This window comes from Oenanthe melanoleuca, chromosome 3, assembly GCF_029582105.1.
Source record: "Oenanthe melanoleuca isolate GR-GAL-2019-014 chromosome 3, OMel1.0, whole genome shotgun sequence".
In the NCBI taxonomy this organism is placed as follows: Eukaryota; Metazoa; Chordata; class Aves; order Passeriformes; family Muscicapidae; genus Oenanthe; species Oenanthe melanoleuca.
In genome coordinates, this window is record NC_079336.1 from 24,943,865 (window position 1) to 24,962,298 (window position 18,434).

General features: G+C 35.9%; 1 protein-coding gene across 1 annotated transcript in view; it reads right to left on the bottom strand.

Annotated features, from left to right (window-relative positions):
* Window positions 1–18,434, bottom strand: part of EYS (eyes shut homolog) — a 674,079-nt gene that overhangs the window by 50,266 nt on the left and 605,379 nt on the right. Inside the window, exon 41 of the mRNA XM_056488606.1 lies at window positions 2,904–3,076. Coding sequence (XP_056344581.1) covers window positions 2,904–3,076 — 173 coding nt within the window. The remainder of the gene's footprint in view (window positions 1–2,903; window positions 3,077–18,434) is intronic.

Genomic DNA, 18,434 nt, shown 5'->3' on the forward strand with positions numbered 1-18,434 from the left:
TGTGGTCATCTAGTGATAAAAGCAAGAAAAATATGTAGTGAGAGATAATGCATCTTGCTTTGTATATTGGGAAAAATGGACATGCTTTTGGAAGCTTTTATGGATGTCTGAAACAAGCATAGCATAACAAATAAACTCAGAGCTGTTGTTACCAGCCTGCTCAGATTGCAGTATGCTCCATCTGATTCAGAAATGTAAGAAAAGTCCTTGTTAGTCCCAGACCTTGTCTCTTCTTTTCCATATTTATATAGGTTTGTCTAACAGAAGTTACTATCTGTCCTTACATTTCTGCCTCATTTGTCATGTTTGCAATAGTCCTATTTTTCTTCACTTTTTGAATGTTATGCATTTCACATAAAATGGTGAATTTTTAACTTGTCATGTCAAGAAATTCGGTTTTTCTTATGTTTTTTTTTTCTATTTTTTTTCATTTAATAGTGACAATAGTTTTATTTTAACTTTTCCATGCATACATTGCTGTTGTTCTTAGTATGACTTCCAACCCTTTACAGATGGCAATTGGAGCTCTGACATGGGGAAGATCTCTATCTGTGGGCTCATTTATGGTTCTGTCCATCTCTTTATTTATCCTTACTTTGTCTTTTGCAAATAACTTCTATTGCTAGGAGCAGCCAATCTGGCATGAAATTGCAATTCTATTTGGTACATTAGTTATATTCATTTTATCAAATAATCACTGTGATATCTCACTTGTTCTGTGTTGATGAAGACCAACCATTATTCCATAAACATTTTGATAAACAGCTTTTCTTCAGTGTTTCAGACACAAAGTAGTAAGCATTAGGTTATAACCTGAATAGTAGAGACAATATTATTGTGCATCTTAAACAAAAGATGATTAATTTGAAATTAGTGCTTCTATGTCTTAATTTTTATGGACCTTTTCTTTCTATTAAATTTATTATCTGGGACACACATTTTGTCATAGTAAACAATCAAGTTTGCCTTCTGCTTCTAAAATAATTTAAATTATTTTACCATTTTAATTAGGCAAGATATCATTATCTTCAATTATCTCCCAAAAGTATGGCTTTGATGCTGCTAGGGCAATCTATAAGGATACATCCAGCCTGCACAGCATTGTGGTTCTCTTTCTCCCTTCTTTGTTTTAGAAAATGTGATAAAGTGGCCTCTTGCAACTCATTTTAAGACTTCTGTGCTCAGTTTATTTCTATTCCTTCTAAATTGTTAAGATATAGTTCAATAAATAATTTTTCATATTTCAATAGTAGTTTTTGATGTTGCAAGCTGATTACCTTAGATTTGTACTCTGTCCTGCAAAGCTGAGTGCTCTTTTCTTGCTTATAGTGATGATACAGAGAGTTTTCCTTTTCCACTCATTAGAATTAATTCTTTCTGTGCTTTCAAAGACTCCAGTTTTGTAGCCCAATCCAATTAATGAATTTCTGTACTTTCTCTCAATTTAGGCTCTCAGTTTAGGCTCAATTTAGAGAAAATTAAATACACAGATTTGCAGAGGAGCCATATTAAAAAATTACAGGGAAAAAACATTAGACAATACTCAGTGTTGACAGATGTAAATTGGGGTAGATTACAGAAACAGTCCTAGCCTTAAATACAAAATAATGGGCTCTGTTCTAACTGTCAGCTTTGAAGGGAAGAGGTGTTGGAAATTTTAATAAGCACTTTCATGAATATGTCAGTGTACTCATAAAAGAAAATAGAATGGATGAATTGGTTAAGTAAGGGCAGAGAGTAAAACAGAAAAATGTCAAACACCACTGCATAAAGCAGTGGCATTATCACACCTTGAATATAACACCTTAAATCAGGTCTGGATTCTCATTTTAAAGAGGATGTAGTGGAATTGAGAAGGAAGAAAGAAATGCTGCTAGGATGATTAGAGATGCAGCAAATGAAGTCCCAGCATACTGCTACTGTAAACTAGGAAAGGTTACCAAGAAATTAGAACACATTTCATATACTCACCTCTTCTAATTGCTATCAAGTACCATGGTTAGATGAAAACAGATAAAATATGAATGTTCATCTACTGAAAATTTTGGAAATAAAAATTTTAAATAAGGCTTTAATATGTATATGATATCACAAAAACCAGCTTGATCATTGTTTAATATTTATTTGAAGAGGCACTTCATGTGCACCACTAAATAAGCTCAGAAGCAGTGATTATTTTCTATATGTAGGTTTTTCAATCATTATGTCTTGCTGCATTCACTGTTAGGGGAAAGAATACCTTGGATGTTCACATACAGGAATTTCTGATCTAGAACAATCATTAGAATCAATGCTCAAGGAATAAAAGTCCTCCCTTTGACAATTTTAGTCAAAGTGACTTATGTCCTTTGCTTTAATATTTTCACTTCATCCTGTCTCCTGTTTCACAGCAAAGCAGTCAGTAAATTTTAAATTGTCCTTCTTTTCGACCTGAAAAATTAATCAAATTATGGTACATGGTGGTATTTTTACAATACAGAAAGTATTCTCTATACACTGCTTTAATATGCAAAATGTACAAAGTAATGCTTCTCTAAGCAGAGGAAAAAAATCAAACTACAGGACAAATCAATTTCTCCAAAGGAGCTCTTGCTTGACTCTCAGTTTTTCTCCAGTTGATTTACTAAAACATCAGATACCACCTGGTATTTCCCAGCTGCTCTGAATAAAGCCTCTTTGATCCCTCTGTCTACCTTTCTCTGGCTGGAACTTTAATGAAACAACACATGGGAAAGGTGATGAGCTGAGCCAGTCTTTGTGTGTGACTGGATTTGGGGCTGTGTTTTTAGATGGGGACATGGTGACTTTCAGTGTTCTACCCTCAAAACCTTCGACCTGTTTCTTACCACAGCTTCTATGAATGATAGAAACTATGACCAATGCATGAAGAAAAGGTTTCTTACCATCACTGCAGAGGATGCCTGACCTTCCATATGGACACAAGCAAACAGCATCTCTCCTGGACTTTGGGAAACATGTAGCCCCGTTTCCACATGGATTTTCATCACAAGTTGCAAACTGGCAGAGTTTTCCAGTGAAGAGTTTAGGGCATTCACAATACCAATTTTCTTCATCGCTGACAAATTTAAATTAAAACAAACAAACAAAAAAGTGTAAGTACCAAAATGCACTCAGAACAAGCAGAATTGGATTTACACTTAGGCAAAATCTGTAGCATCTGACTTATGGTTGTAATAGATCTCTTTGCTTTCACTAGTACTCCTGGCATAAGACATGCCAGAATGCCTTATTGGTGACTTGAGATGACAGTTTCTTTTGGGTTTAATTTGATATTTTAATTTTTCTTTCTTTTGCTGGTAAGATATGTGACTTTTCTAAGGTTACACTAGTTGTTTGTGCTGCTGTTTTCACAGCATAGTCAAAATAACTGCTATAGGAAAACAGATCTTCTATTATGTCTGAAAAAATGAAAGTATGTGAGAACATAAAATGAAAGTTACTAGTTTATTTTGCAAATGGAAACATCACTTGTATATTCAGGTGCTGCATACAGCTTGTATGTATACAGTAGGATGCAAAAAAATCCTGAAATATGAACATTTGCAGCAGTGATTTTATTGAACATGATACAGAATAAACAGGTAATATCTCTGCTATCATCTAACTTATGTTCTCAGTCACAGAAAGAATATTAGAATAGGCAATGATAAAAGTAAGTTATAATCAGTCTTGAGGGTTGACAAAATCAATGTTTAGAAATGTACATATTCTGGTTGTAATGATTTTTATAATAGTATTCAAAGATAGCACAATGACAGATAAGATAGGAAAGCCAAAAACAGATAGGAAAACAAAAGAGTGCAGGGCATTTCCATCTATCACTTATTATAAATATAATTTCACAAAAGGTCTTATTTGATTTTTCCCTTATATTATGGCTAAAAATAGCAGACAGCTAGATAGGTCAGTTCATGTGATTGCCCAGTTTCCATGTACATCCCCAGTATTGAACAGAAACATGTTTGCCTTTTACTTGAAAAGGTCACATGTGCCCATGGGTATGAATGCAGAAGACATGGTGCCTGTTGTACCAAATCACTCTCATTGTGGTTTTCCAATAACAGCATAATCATTAGGATGAGCACTGATAAAATTTCAAATACACCTGATTTCTAAAAACTCATTATCTGCTTATAATATCTATGCAATCAGGTTAAAGAAAACAATCTGGAGCTGAAAGACCTCCTGTATTTTTTAAAGGAGGGAAATAAGTAAGTCTTGTGACAGTCCTTGCTGGCAGCAGTTGATTAGTGTGTTCCTAAACTGACCACCTGCAGAGCTGGGGAGTGAGGATCTCAGCTTGAGAGTCTACCAGAATGAGTCTCATGAATAATGCCTCCAGACACCTCTGCAAAAGAAAATTGCTATCAGCTGCAATAATAAATTTCTGTGTGTAGCCTATTCTATTTATAGATCTGCTGCAGACAGCAGGAGAGGAATCTAAATGAGCTACTGGATTGCTTTCATTTGTGCAGCACTGAGAATCCTGCTTTCAGAGGTTTTAATATCAACATTACACAGTTCAACTAATTTAAAAAAAAGCATCAATAAACTAAATTATTCCTGGAAGTCTACCATTTGTGGTGATGATTTCTAGTTATCAAATGTATTTCAGTTTGTTTATAGAAGAAAAGGTAGATCAGTGCTGCTGGCTGCCATAAGACACAGACTTTAGCCTTCACCTTTGAAGAAAAAATTTTCATACATTCTTTTAATGACCTGTATATGCCAACATTGTCCATTTCTTTTTATAGTCTTACTTTTGCTGTTGTGGGGAAGATTAAAAAAATCAGGATTCATAACTAATAGTGATTAGTTTATAGTCAACAAAATGACCAATGTTATGACATTTTGCTATCCGTGCTGTAGCATTCTAATAACAAAGAAAAGTTATTCCTGATAAGGCAAAAAAACTAGTTTTAATAAAGTTCTACAAAATAATATGGAGCTTGAAAATATAACAGCTAACCACAGAGAAAGAAAATTATCAGATCAATTTCACAAGAATTAATATACAAAGCCCCAAATAACTTACTCTCTTTCATAGCACACTGTCACTGTACTAGGTTAAGAGAAAGACAAGATCTTCCATATTCTACTGAATTAATCTCAGATGCAAGAAACACATTATGCTTGAATGACCAAGAACTTCTCCCAGGTAGATTTCACAATTTTATCATGGTCTGCTACCCTTTATAAATGCAAGAAGCAAATGAAAGGGGGAAAAAAATCAGAACAGTAATATCTTTTGCCTGTACTGTACAGCTGTGAATTACTCCAAGAATAACTTACTGGATAATTACATACATGAGTTGAAGAAAGTAAAAAACAAGGAAAATACAAGAATTTTGAAGTTGCTGGACAAGAAACAAATTTGGAGTGTTTTGCTGAAATGTGTTATATGACCATATTAGTGTTTGAGTTCAGATCCAGAGCATGCTTCTCAGAAAATCTGGCTGTCCCCTGTTGAAATGCCTTGTTCCACATTTTGTGTCTAGAGTTCATAAACTGAATTTCTTTCTGATGAACCTGCACCAGAAGATTGTCTCACACCTCAGGTTGCTTCAGCTGTATGGATTTGGCATTCAGACCCAGACCAGGTCTACTGTGAGTAAAAGCTTCTTGAAACATGAATAATGGGCATGTTGGGTGCTCAGCACTAATTGACTGGACCTGCAAATCTATGCCTATTGAACTACCTTACCTACCAATATGGATGCAGATTTATAAGCCATCAAAAGAAAATATGGTATATGTTATATGCAAAAAAACTCCTCCAGATTTTACAGTACAGCACTGACAAACTCCAGGAAAAATAGAGGAAAAAAACCCAAGCAACCCAACTAATCAGAATCAAATGAAGAAAGAAAGGCACAGTGAGAGAAAATGGGAGAAAAGACAGAAATAGTGTGACATGACATCACCTCATGTCTCCAGGCTTATGATACAGGAAAAAAAAGTGTGGGGAAAATGAACTATTCTCTGACATTCTTATAACCCCCTGAAATGGTAAGAGACATATTTTGTATTACCATTTCCCATGTTAAAATATTGCTTTGTTCTTTGGTTTAGATATTAGACTGGAAAGAAAGTCACCAAGAAATATTTGCATGATATAACATGGCATTGGTAATTTAGTAATAGTTTCTCTCCTTGAATCAATGTTACATCAGTGACCTGATTTAATTAAATCAAAGTTTTCTATAAGGTTGACAGATTTGGGATGTCAACACAGATTGTGGTAACTTATTTATTTTAAATATTGCACAATACAGAGGAGATTGGATTTTAATACATTAATAGTCCAGTCACAGATGTATTTAACCAGCTGTTAAAACCCTGCTTTTGACTTAATTCTGTTTTTGAAAGAAAATATTACAATCCCTCTTTCCAGTGTCTCACAGACACCATCTATACTCTATTGACACCGAGTTGTGTTTGCCCAAAGCAGAGTATAATTTTCTATATTCCTGTGCTTTTTCCACCTCTAGGGTGGGAGTACAATGAAAGCACCATCCATGATCTTTGTGTTTTTTCATGCAAGAGTGCTCCCCTAAAGGAAGCACACTCAACACCCTTTAATCATGATCTTTAAGGTCCCTTCCAACACAAAGGATTCTGATTCTATGATTCCATGGTTGTACTGTGTGTCACAATGGGTTCAATATTTAATGACATTGGTTCTTTTAGTGCCCTCATTATATTTTCTGTAATGAAGCTATGGAAGTTGGAAGGAACAGCTCCTTCAATCAATAAATAGTAGATGTAATTCAGTTTATTTTCAAGTTGTTACTATTATGTTTTCCTAGCACTCTTGTTTTAAATTACTGGAAAATGAAAGGACCATAATACTTTTTCAGTTTAAACTTTAAGTTGAATTATGCTTCATGCAAAGATTCATTAAATTGCTTTCCAGAAAACACCAGTGTAATGTAAAGGCAATTACAATCTTCCTTTGAAAGCTTTGTGTAATAGACAAATCCACAGAAACTCACTGCAGCCAAAAGGATAACCTAATCTCATCAATAATCCTAAAAATATCAAAGGACAATATATAAAGGAGGTGTTTCTTCCTTGTACACAGCAGGTGGTTTTTAGTATATAATATATCTGCCAATCTTTCCTTCTATTATACAGCTCCCAAAATCAATTCAGCTCTCATGCTGCTTTAGTACTTTTCACTCAGGTTTCCTCAATTAAGGTACCTTGTCTAACTCTGAATTCTTTTGTTATCTTTACTATTTGGAATCATTTTTTCCCCTGTATGGAGGCATTATTCTGCAAGTTCTGTCAGTTCACTTTAATTTGCTTTTCCTTTCGCTGAAGGCATTTTTGTATTGGGTTTGTGTGATTAGGTTTTGATAGTGGCAGGGACCTACAGGGTGGCTTCTGTGGGAAGTTGCCAGGAGCTTTCCCCATGTCCAACAGAGCCAGTGCCAGGTGGCTGTGACATGGACCTGCCACTGGCCAAGGCCAGGTCCATCAGCAATGACTGCAGCACCTCTAGAGGGGATGATGGAGCTGAGAAGCTGGAAGAAGCCCTGGCAGCAGCAGGGCTGGAGCAGGATGCTGGCAGGAGCACGGCCCCATGGAGAGGAGCCAGCTGAAGCAGGTGTACAGGCAGCACTCCTGTCCTGAGCCTTGGGACACACACTGGAGCAGTCCTGAGGCACTGCAGCCCATGGGCCTCCCACAGTGAGAAGTTCACTGAGGACTGTTTCAGTAGGAGGAATTCCCTCACTGGAGCAGAAGAGTGAGGAGCCCTCCCTTTGAGGAGGGAGGAGCAGCAGAGGCTTGTGATGAAATGAATGGAGCCCACATTGCCCATGCCCCTGTGGGTGGAGGTAGAGAATTCAGGAACGAAGTTGAGGCCAGAAAGAAGGAAGGGTGAAGGGAAGGTGATTTAAGATTTGGTTTTATTTCTCTTTACTCTACTCTGATTAGATTGGTAGTAAATTATTTTCCCCCAAGTTAAGCCTGTTTTGCCCATGACAGCCTGACCCATGAGCCTTTCATTATATCTTCTTTCCCTTGTTCAGCTGAGGAGGACAGTCAGGGTCAACCCACCAAAATTTTCTAAACTGCTTTTGTTTATATAAAGGCTCTCTTTAAACCAAGACCAAATCACCTGTGAATTAAGCTGGTTTAGAAAACTCATAGGGAAAATGTTTTGAGATTGACTGTGTGTGGGCATAGACAAACTATTTGGCTTAAAATTTTCTTTGGGGCAGACTTAGAGTTATACTGGTTCTATTGCAGACTAAATAGGCCCTCACTTTTAAATGATACTTCTGAATTATTTGATTTAGAGTGGAAAGGTTGTGATCTCACTTCAAAAGGAGAACATGAAGGACAAAAAAGTTCCAACACTTGCTTACTTCTTGTCAACACAGGGAAAAAAAGAACCTTGTGTACAAACTGTTTCAACTCTAGCAAAAAATTAGTTGATAGGACACAAATAAAGCTTTATCCATCCCATCTGCCCTATCTTATCATTATGCATATGAGTTTCCTTGAGCAAGAACACACTCTTTACACAATACCTACATTGTAGAAAGTTTCCTAGAGTTTGATTTAGCTGTACTTTAGGAAGGACAGAATTTGATTTATGGAAATAATGAAGGAAGAGAAACTCTTGTTTATTGGCAGATTATCTACTTCAGACCTTCAAAAATGCCATTATTTTCAGGACTCCAGGATGGTTTTAATTTATTATTCAATGTACTAATTTAACTTACTAACACAGTACTAACTTTCCATGAAGCCTATTCTGGGATCTTTTATGAACATTCTTTAGACTCCATTTTCCACTCACTTGGTCAACATGCAGGATTCCACAACCATCCCATGAAGGATAGGTATCCATTAAAGCATATGATGCATAGAAAGTTCTGCCTGGAAACCTGCCAGCTATGACCATTCCTGTCACAAGAGGATGCACAATTGTGGTACCAAGCACTTCTAGGTGCACAACACTTAATGACAGATGGTTCAGGATCCCTCAGAAAAAGCCCAGCAAGTAATGCTTGGTTAAAACAATCTATCTGGGCAGAAATCCATTCCCTGGCTACAGCTAGGAAGGGAAATAGTGATCTGTCAGGCTGGATCCAGTGCAAGGGCTATAATTAGCTCTGACATTACTCCTTTCCCCTATTTTGCTCTTTTCAGTTAGATCAACATTTTGTCCTTCCTTGTGTTTATGTGAAAGATAGTCAATAGAAGGTGAAATATGCTAAACGGATTTATAAAAATGATTTTTTTTAAAGTTGAAAGGCTATGATTTTGATAATAAGAAATTAGCACTATGTGAAACACGTCCAGGGAAGCATATAAATGCTTTCAGCAGCATAAGGTTGAAGGCAGATCTCCACATCTTACTAAAATCATATGCAGCCTAAATTCTGTTTGTCCTTCAAAAATCTATTATAATTCCTTATGACAGAAAATTTCCAATTGCTCCCAGCCATCCCTAGGGCTCTAAACAGCCTTTGCTTCAATATCTCTACTATTTGCAGTAGGGCTTGAGAGTACCATATCCAAAGCAGTGACATTGAACATTGATCTCCACCATACTGCTTGTTGCACTTCTTTCATTAAGCTTGCATTGTATCCTATACTTTCTATTAGAAATTTAAAACAATCTTAAAGTGCAAAAACATTAATTACTTCCATTTTAGGTGAATTTATAGCTTGCAGACCTACATGACAGTATTTCCCAAGATTTCAGCCTCATTACAGAGCAGCTGCAGTTTGCTAGAGTAATCATGAGCAGACAGGTAACAAAATTGCAGGGCAAAATCTTTAATAGTTTGGGAAACAGCAGCTTTTACTTTAAATACACAACATAATAACTTTGAACTATAATGGCTATATTCTAAATCCAGCACTGTCTACCTTGGAAAGAGGGAAATAATATAGTGCAAATCTAGGCGGTCATTATACTTTTCTCTCTGTATAATTTTCTTACTAATTTCTTATCATTTTCCTAAAAGAGGTTTTTCATTTATGTAGTTATTATTTTGAACTTCCATAGAGGCAAACTATTGTATTCTGAATTCAACATACAGAAAGAAGCTTCCATAACCAATTCTTGATGGCATTGCCACTAGTTCTAGCAATTTGCAACTCTAATAATCAGTGGCTCAGCACCTCTTTCATGTCAATTTAGCACCTGTTACCTTTTCTGTTTTAAAAACATTCTGAATCACAGGGGCTTGATCATCAGTGCTTTCTTTTAAGCCTGGTCTATGTACAAGGCTGGAAGACACAAATCTCTTAAGAGCTCACATAAAAGGGTAAGTTAAGCTTTGAACTTGCAGGGCATCATCACCTTCCCATGGTGATTTTCCCTGTTCAACTAATTTCTTATGCATCCTGGTAATTCAAATGTAGAGCCTTCTCTTCAAGCCTAGGTGCCTCCTCATGTCCTAGTTCCAACTCAGCCTCTGAGAGTTCTGTTTCTGGCTCAAAAAAATGGAAAAGAATTTTAACCTATGCATATAATATAGTGTAATATTTTCAGATAATTTATTTTACAAACATATAAAATGTATTCTAAGCTATGAGTGAAAGTAGCAGTTACTGAAGGCTCTGTGGAAAGCTGGCAACATCACAAGTGACCAGGTAAACCATAGCTGCTTTGAAATGACAAAACCTTTACCATTCACCTTGGATATTCCTTTTTCTAACTATCCTAAAAACACCACAAGAAAGAAATTATGAAGGGATGAACTTAATGGAGGAAAACCTGAATAGAATCTTTCTTTTATGGTTCATCTTTCCACATTAAATCTTCAACTTGATGATTGCCAAAATAACCTTTGTACATTGCTTGCTCTTTTCTTAATGAAAACCCAAAACTGGGGGCACAGGCATGAGCTCTGCTTTTCTCTGAACAGCTAACAGAGCCACGAGGTGGGTCAAGAGCCACAGCTTAGAAAGAGCAAATCCCCATGGATAATGTTTTTCCATGAGAGGGAACGACTATGAGTCATGCTTTCACACAATATTTTAGCCTTAATGAAAAAGTTGTATCTCTCCACTTTGACTGTAAATCTTGTACATAGTGTCAAATATTTAAATTCTATTAGTTGTCTACTCATGGGTCTTGGGTGCCTTTTGGTTTTTGTTTTTTTTCTGATTCTTTAAGTTAAAAAAGGAGAAGATAATATTCCTCCACACAAATAATGCTTCAAAGCAGTAAGCATTTGCAAACTAGCACCTGTGTTTGCACAGTGACCAGTGAAATGTAACCCCTTGTGTCCTCTGACTATACATCACAGTAAGTATGATTCTATAATAACATATACTAATGTATATTAAAAAAACCATATGTCATGGTAGTTAAAATATTAAAAATGCACCACTGATCTAATCAGTAAAAACAGCACTGCAGAACCCTGCCTGGACTTTAAAACATTTTTTGAAAGAGTGTTTGAGGTATAATTAAAAGTCATTTATTAACAGAAAATATTTTTTCAACCTCAAATGAAATTAATTACTATTTGTACAGCATACCAGACTGTAGCCTCTAAAACTCTAAATCCTAGGAATGTTGTAGGCTGAGTTAATTCTATTAGCACCTGTATCTAGATCTTATTCTATTATATAAGCAATTGCATTTGCTATATATTTTATGGATTTATTTCTTACAAAAAGTGGTAGACTTGCCAAAATTCCTTGGATTGTGCAAACTAGATACTGTAAGTTTCCTTACCAATGACCATGGTGATTTCTTTGCTTCAGAAGATAATTCAAATCTCTGTGCCTTTTCAATCTGTAGTTTCTTTGACTGTCCAGAGCTTTAACTCTAATACAGATAAGTCCTACAGATGTAAATAAGACTCTGGGAATTTCCCAAATAATAGCTTTTTACACCCTTCAGACTAGCACATCATCAGTCACACAATGTGACTGAATTGGAAGGTCATGTTTGCAGAACACTGGTTTTTAGGGATCACCTCACATATACTGGTACAAAAAGTCTAGAGTTAAATCTTATCTCAGCCAAACACTGGTGTATCATCACTGGAGATGTATCTAATTTTACTGTAAGCATGGAATGTATGAAGCTGAAATCCAGAGGAGGAAAAAAAAAAATCTAAGTACCCTAGACGTTTGTGTTTCTTAAAACAAGATTGGTAAAAACTGGCCTCCATTGGGTACTGCAACCTGTGCTGAGTGTAGCATTAAGACTTCCCACAAAAAAAAAAAAAAAAAAAAAAAAAAAAAAAAAAGCATTTTTCTTTAGTTCCAAAAAACTCCATCTCTTAAAGCTTCTGGGTGTCTATCCCCTGTCTGCTTCTCTTATCTCTTTGAGATTCACTTTCTTGCCCATGTAGTACAAATATTTTCTTCTGCTGTTGGGAATAAAAGAGGAAAACAAAGTCTCAACATTGTTTTCTTGTTCATCCTTTCTCTGGAGTACCACCAGATCTCAGAAAGAGCAAAAAATTCCTGCATCATAGGATTTTTGTTTATACTTTAACCAAAGTGTAGGAGGTTAAGGAAAACTTCATAGATTCCATTTGTCCTTTGCTCTAATCAAATTTCTACAATTAATTAAATCTAAATTATTTCTTTAAATGGCATCAAAGGTAGGTCACAAAAACTGAAAACAAAAAGCAGCTGGAAAAGTATGTGTGAAGAACAAAACTTTGACCACTCTGTCACAGATTCCTCCTACTAAAATGAAAGGTAATGTATAGGAGAGTGCACAAAGCTTGTACAACTAATTGAACATGAGAAGGACAAAAGAAGTACTGAGTACTAGAACTACTGAAAATATTGTCTGGAGTGAAAAGTTAGCAATCACTGTGTGCTTTCAATTTTGTCACAATATGCTCTTTATCAATAGCTTGAGTTGTTCCATCTTGCAGGTTGACCTTTTACTTTGATTGCTGCCTCAGCTCTGAATTTCACATTCCTGGATGACGGCTGTGACTTATGAAGGATATGAAATGCCCTAAAAATCAAATACTATAAAGCTGACTGTTGGCATTTTTCAAAGTAAGAACTGTAACTCTTAGAGTTGTCCTATTGCTGAGAATTGGCACAGCTGGTGACACACCCAGAGAAACTGATCCAAAGTGCAACAGAAGAAGTCTGGTTTGCAGCTGATCTTTAGAAATGGTACAAAAGGCCATTTGTGTACTATTTTCTCAAACAGACCTATCTTAATGTGCTATCAGATTAGTCTCTCTCTAGCTTGTACTCAAGAGGTCATCTGGCTTATTTGCAGCAAAAGCTAAATCATTATCTTGAAAAAATAAATTACAGGAGACTATAAAATATAGGGAAACAGTTGCATCATGATATAATTAGCAGTACTTTTATTTGCTTCCAGATTCTTTCCAGAGAAACAACTCAGTTTCTCTTGATATCATGATGCTGACCCATTTCTTTACATTTATGTAGAAGAATAACAGGATGTTATTCTGTCAGTCTGGCTCTATTGGATATCTAACCTTGCAAAATTTGAGGATGGAAATAAGCAGCTCTTTTAAATGAAACACTTGAGCTCATAAATTAATAACTAAAATAAGATAAATTAAGATTAGAAGAGCATATGTAACAATCTGAATTTAATCATAGAGGATTTTAGAGTAGTTTTGTTAATAAAGCAGACAAAATGTTATTTTCTGGATATAGAGTGTCTATAACTAAATTTAGCAAGGCAGTGCCTGTGACAACATTAACTATTGAAGGTAAATGAGTTTCTTTACACCTTCTGATCACTTTATTTTCCAACATGCATCATTATGACGTCTGTCCACATTAAATGAAAGTACTGGAACAATTGCTAGTAACAATCTGATATTACACTGTCTCATTCTAATGTCTGAACATTTTACAAATACTGCTCTTCACTGCTGGGTGGAGTGAGTGGTGCTTCAACCTCTAATACATGCTGTATTTTTCTGACCAAAACCCTTCTGATTCAGTAGCAATGCTGGTGATTTGAAAAGTGTATCCATATTTTTGCCATAAAGCTTCGATGTGTCTGTGCCTGCATAGAAGAATGTAGAGACCATGGAAGTGGAATTGGACATATTTGACTTTATTCTTATTAGCACTGCTACCACCTGCAGTGAATGCATGATGGGGGGTTTCATCCTGACAGCTAATTCTTCAAGGGAAATAGTGCTTTTAAAAGTTTACTAGCATCTGTTGATATTACTACTCATTCTATCTTCATGAAAAGTACCTTAGCTGTGCCTTTTCTGCAACCATTATCTCTTTACTTTGCTTCCTAGGGATGTCTGCTATGTATCCATAGAAACAAGCACAGAATGAACTGTGATGCCTTGTGGTCACATTTGTTTTGAAGTTACCACATAAAGGAAGTAAGAGTGCCTTATTAAAAAAAATTAAAAGGAAAAGAAAAAAGATAAGAAAAAGACAGAGCTCTAATGCAGTAACAGGAGAGAGTACATTTTAACCCTTTCTGCTTATTTCCTTTAGTCAATTTCTAACAAATATGTTACAAAGCCATATTGGCTGCAATATTAATGATGGAATTTCTTCCTTCCATTCCTTCCTCCTCATTGATATCAATGCTCCTATAAGTGAAATGCACATTAGAGCTGGTAAGGGCAACTAACACCCCAGTTAGGCTGTGAAAGAAACAATCTGCTTGTGCTTGCAGAACGATTTAGTATTTAGAGTAGGTTCTTGGGGTTTTCCCAGGCTTTCAGGTTCACTTGATCAAATTATGACATCACTACTGAAAACAGGTGATCTTGAAAATCACAGCTTTTCACACACTGTAACACAAATAGACATAATTAAAATCTGAAATTTAACTTAAATTCTCAGTTGAAATAAGGTGCACAGGAATTTCATTCCCTACTTCTGGACTGCTTTGCTTTAATATTGGAGATTTATTGCCAAAAACTAACCCTGGAGGACCAACTAAACCCCAGTTCTCCCAATTTCTGCTATATGCTTCTTCAAATGTAGGGGCAGAATATACCAGTTATTCTGGTAATGCTGATTATTCCTGGTTCAGAACAAGAGATTCTTCCATGCTTCCACTGCTGGCTTCAACATTTTTAATTTCTAAAGAGAAGGTGAAAAATGCTCCCAGAAAACTTCCAAGATACTTGGGTACTTAAAAGCTAACCCAAAACAGGTCCTGCAGCCCAAAAGTTAATTTAGATCTGTACCATAAACTTCCCTAGAATCCTGACAACTTGATAGAATCTCAGGTTATGTAGAATTTTTATTTTACAAGTCTGAAATTTAAAAAGATGACACAAGTGTCATCAGTGATATCCAAATGAATTACACAACTCAAAAATGGAAATATTTTCTTTGTTAACTGATTCCATTTTCTGATGTTCAGAGGCTTCCTACAGCCTTTTAAAGACATTCAAAACTGGAAGGTAGTTCCCTGGAGTCAAGCTCCTACACATCTGAATAACTTTCACATCAAAGGATGTTTCTCTTGAAACTCCCACCTGTAACTGAGTTTCCAACATAACAGTGTTTAACTGTGGCAGGGTCAGACCATGGTGTGAATGTTCAGCTTGTCTGAACCAGATGACTGATTTAATGAAGATCATAATGTTTAGCACAGTGGCAGATGCTTTAATGCAGACAATGATCTCTATGAAACCCCTTAGGAACTACAGAAGCTGGTAAAACAGCTGAGCTTTTTGATGCATGTGCTTCTTCCCTTTGCAAAAAAGAAAAAAAAAGGAAAAGACAAAAAAGGTTCTTGCTTTACTCAAAGTCATGTAATTCTGAAAAGTTAATATTAAAAATTATACTGTTGTGTGACAAATCAGTATGTGATAGAAACTAAATGACTCCAAAATCAAAATAAGAAATATTAGATTTGCAAGCAGAGTTGATAATTAGATTTTTTGTGTATTGGATATTGAAGAGAAGGTAGCCAGGAGGTGGGAAATCCTACTAATGCACAGCGACCACTGCACTGTATACTCTGCCATATACAGCTTCTGTACTAAATTGATGGGTATTCAGCAGTAGAAAAGCAGTAAATTAAATACTGTCATCAAAAACAAATATAGTTTTAAATTTTCTTTCTTTCAAAATGTTTTAAATTAAATGTGTAAAATCCTAACTTAGAACATTTTATATGTGATCAAGGAATATCATAGCCACTGATATGAATAGGTCAGTTTGACATTGTATCATCTTTGAGATAAGGTCTTTAAGAGATTTTCAGTAGGACTGATATAAGCCATTGTTGATTATAAACACTTATTAGTGTTTATTATTTTCTGCTGAACTATTTCAAACATAAGATCAACACTGGAGTTAAATAGTATCTTCTATTATATGATGAGCAAATTCCTTTAAAATTTAAATTTCCTATTGTACCTACATTGATTTCTTTCTAAGGGTGTTAAAGAGATGAGTAACTGAACTATTTTAAAATACATTAATATTAATAATATTTTCCTTTGTCAAACTGCATTAAAAATTATCTCACAAAGATGTTTGTGGGATGGGGATCTCTCACAGAGGTTTCTGCTAATGCAGCTGAACAAAGAATATTTCCATTGGGATTGAATCTGCATGATAATTGTGGAGAAAACAGAGTAAGAACAGTTTGTATTGCAATTGCTGGCTTGAGTCCTCCAAGATTTTACAGTGCACAAAATAATTTCTGGCAGATATTCCTGTAACTCATGTGGCTACCCTTAAGTGTATTTTCTCTGTGTAGTATAATTCTATGTCTTCTAGTATTATCTAAAGCAGTGTTTGTGCCAAGGTGTCATTTATGTGCTTCCTGTGTTCCAGCACTTTCTGTCAGACTGGAAATTGCAGTGCTGGAGGAATGGAGTGATTCACTGCTTGTGTGTTTCTATGGTAAGATTTCCTGCTCTGTAACTGTTCAGCTCCACAGGTGGTAGCTATGGCAGCATCACTTGAGCACAGAGAAAACCATGCAGCTTCAGACGTTTTAAGGAAGGTTAGTTTTTTTAAATGTTAAAAGCAGTATACAGCACACTACTTATTATGACATTAATTACACTGTTACTGTTAAAGACTAGCTCATGCACAGTGAAATTATCTGTAATAAATGGTAAGACCAGAAAAAATAGATATGGAGTGATTTTAGTAAACAAAAAATACTTGAAGCTGTATGTATAGAAGACATAAGTGAAAGATATATAAAAAATGGTTGACATGGCTTTAAAAAGTATATAATATATGCAACAGCAAGAAAGATACTAGTATATTTGTCCACTTTATCTAAGGGTCACCTTTATCTCCAAAGTGGTGCAGTTGTGCCCTAAACAGACAAGTTAATCTGTTTTACACAGGACTTCATAAATCTCAAATTTTAGGGAAGACAAGAAAATCAAGTTTTATGAAGCTCCTTCAGCAGTCTATTTGTTATTTATCAAATATTTTTTTGTATACACAGCTAAGCCAATGTGATTCAGTAAGATGCAAAGAGCACTAGAACGATGAATTCATCTATGAATCATGAGCATAAATCACAAAGGATCACAAAAGGTGCATTAATCACTCCTTGCTCCTACGTCACTACCTGCCAGGGGACGGCCACTAATGTGCACTCTCTCACTCTTAAACAGTTGCAGGCAGTGCCTGAAATAGTATTATGTCCTGTTTTATGAAGGTTAAGTATCCTGGAGAAAAGGCAGCATCCTCTTAGTACTCAAGCTATTAAAAAGCTTCATCCCTCATTCATCATAATTTCAGCGAATACTTTGCTCTGTAGTCACCGTGCACTCCTGCCTGCCAGGAAATGCAGCTGTCTGAAGACAAGAGTGTAACCTCAGCACATTCCTGCACCTGTCATAGTGCAGCAGCAGAGCTTTGCAAATGCACACAGAGACCCCGTGAGAAAGCCTCCAAACACAATTTATTGCAGCCAATCTGATGACAAGGAAAAAAAAAAAAGCCTTCCCACTGTCCCAGAAGAAATTAACTCAGTGTTCACAGAGGCTCAGAGGATTCACAGCTGTGCTCTGACCTGTCAATGAAAACCAGTGATCTCCCAGCAAGGGTTGTGGCTGATGAGGCAGTATCACACATGCTTTGCTTTATGAGATATGAAAAAGAACGGGTGATCTATCTGAGTCATTTCTGACATGTCTTATCAACTCACTGGAGAAACTCAGAGCCCTTCCTTCACGCAGGCAAAGCTGTACCTCCTTTTAGCTTAAGTGGCATGCATTCTTGAAATGGAACATTTTTGCTTCAGAGAAGTGACCTGTGGCCAAGCACATGGACACCAGGCTATGTCTTCTCCCCTGAAACAGGACAGGGTAGCAGAAGCACATGCCATTTTTTTTCTTTTATACACTGGTCATATTTCCTATTTTGCACTATTATGAGCAGCAAAGATAAGAGAGGTGAAAAGAGGTGTAACAGATCAGAGCATCAGGCTCTCAACATTTATTCCAGCT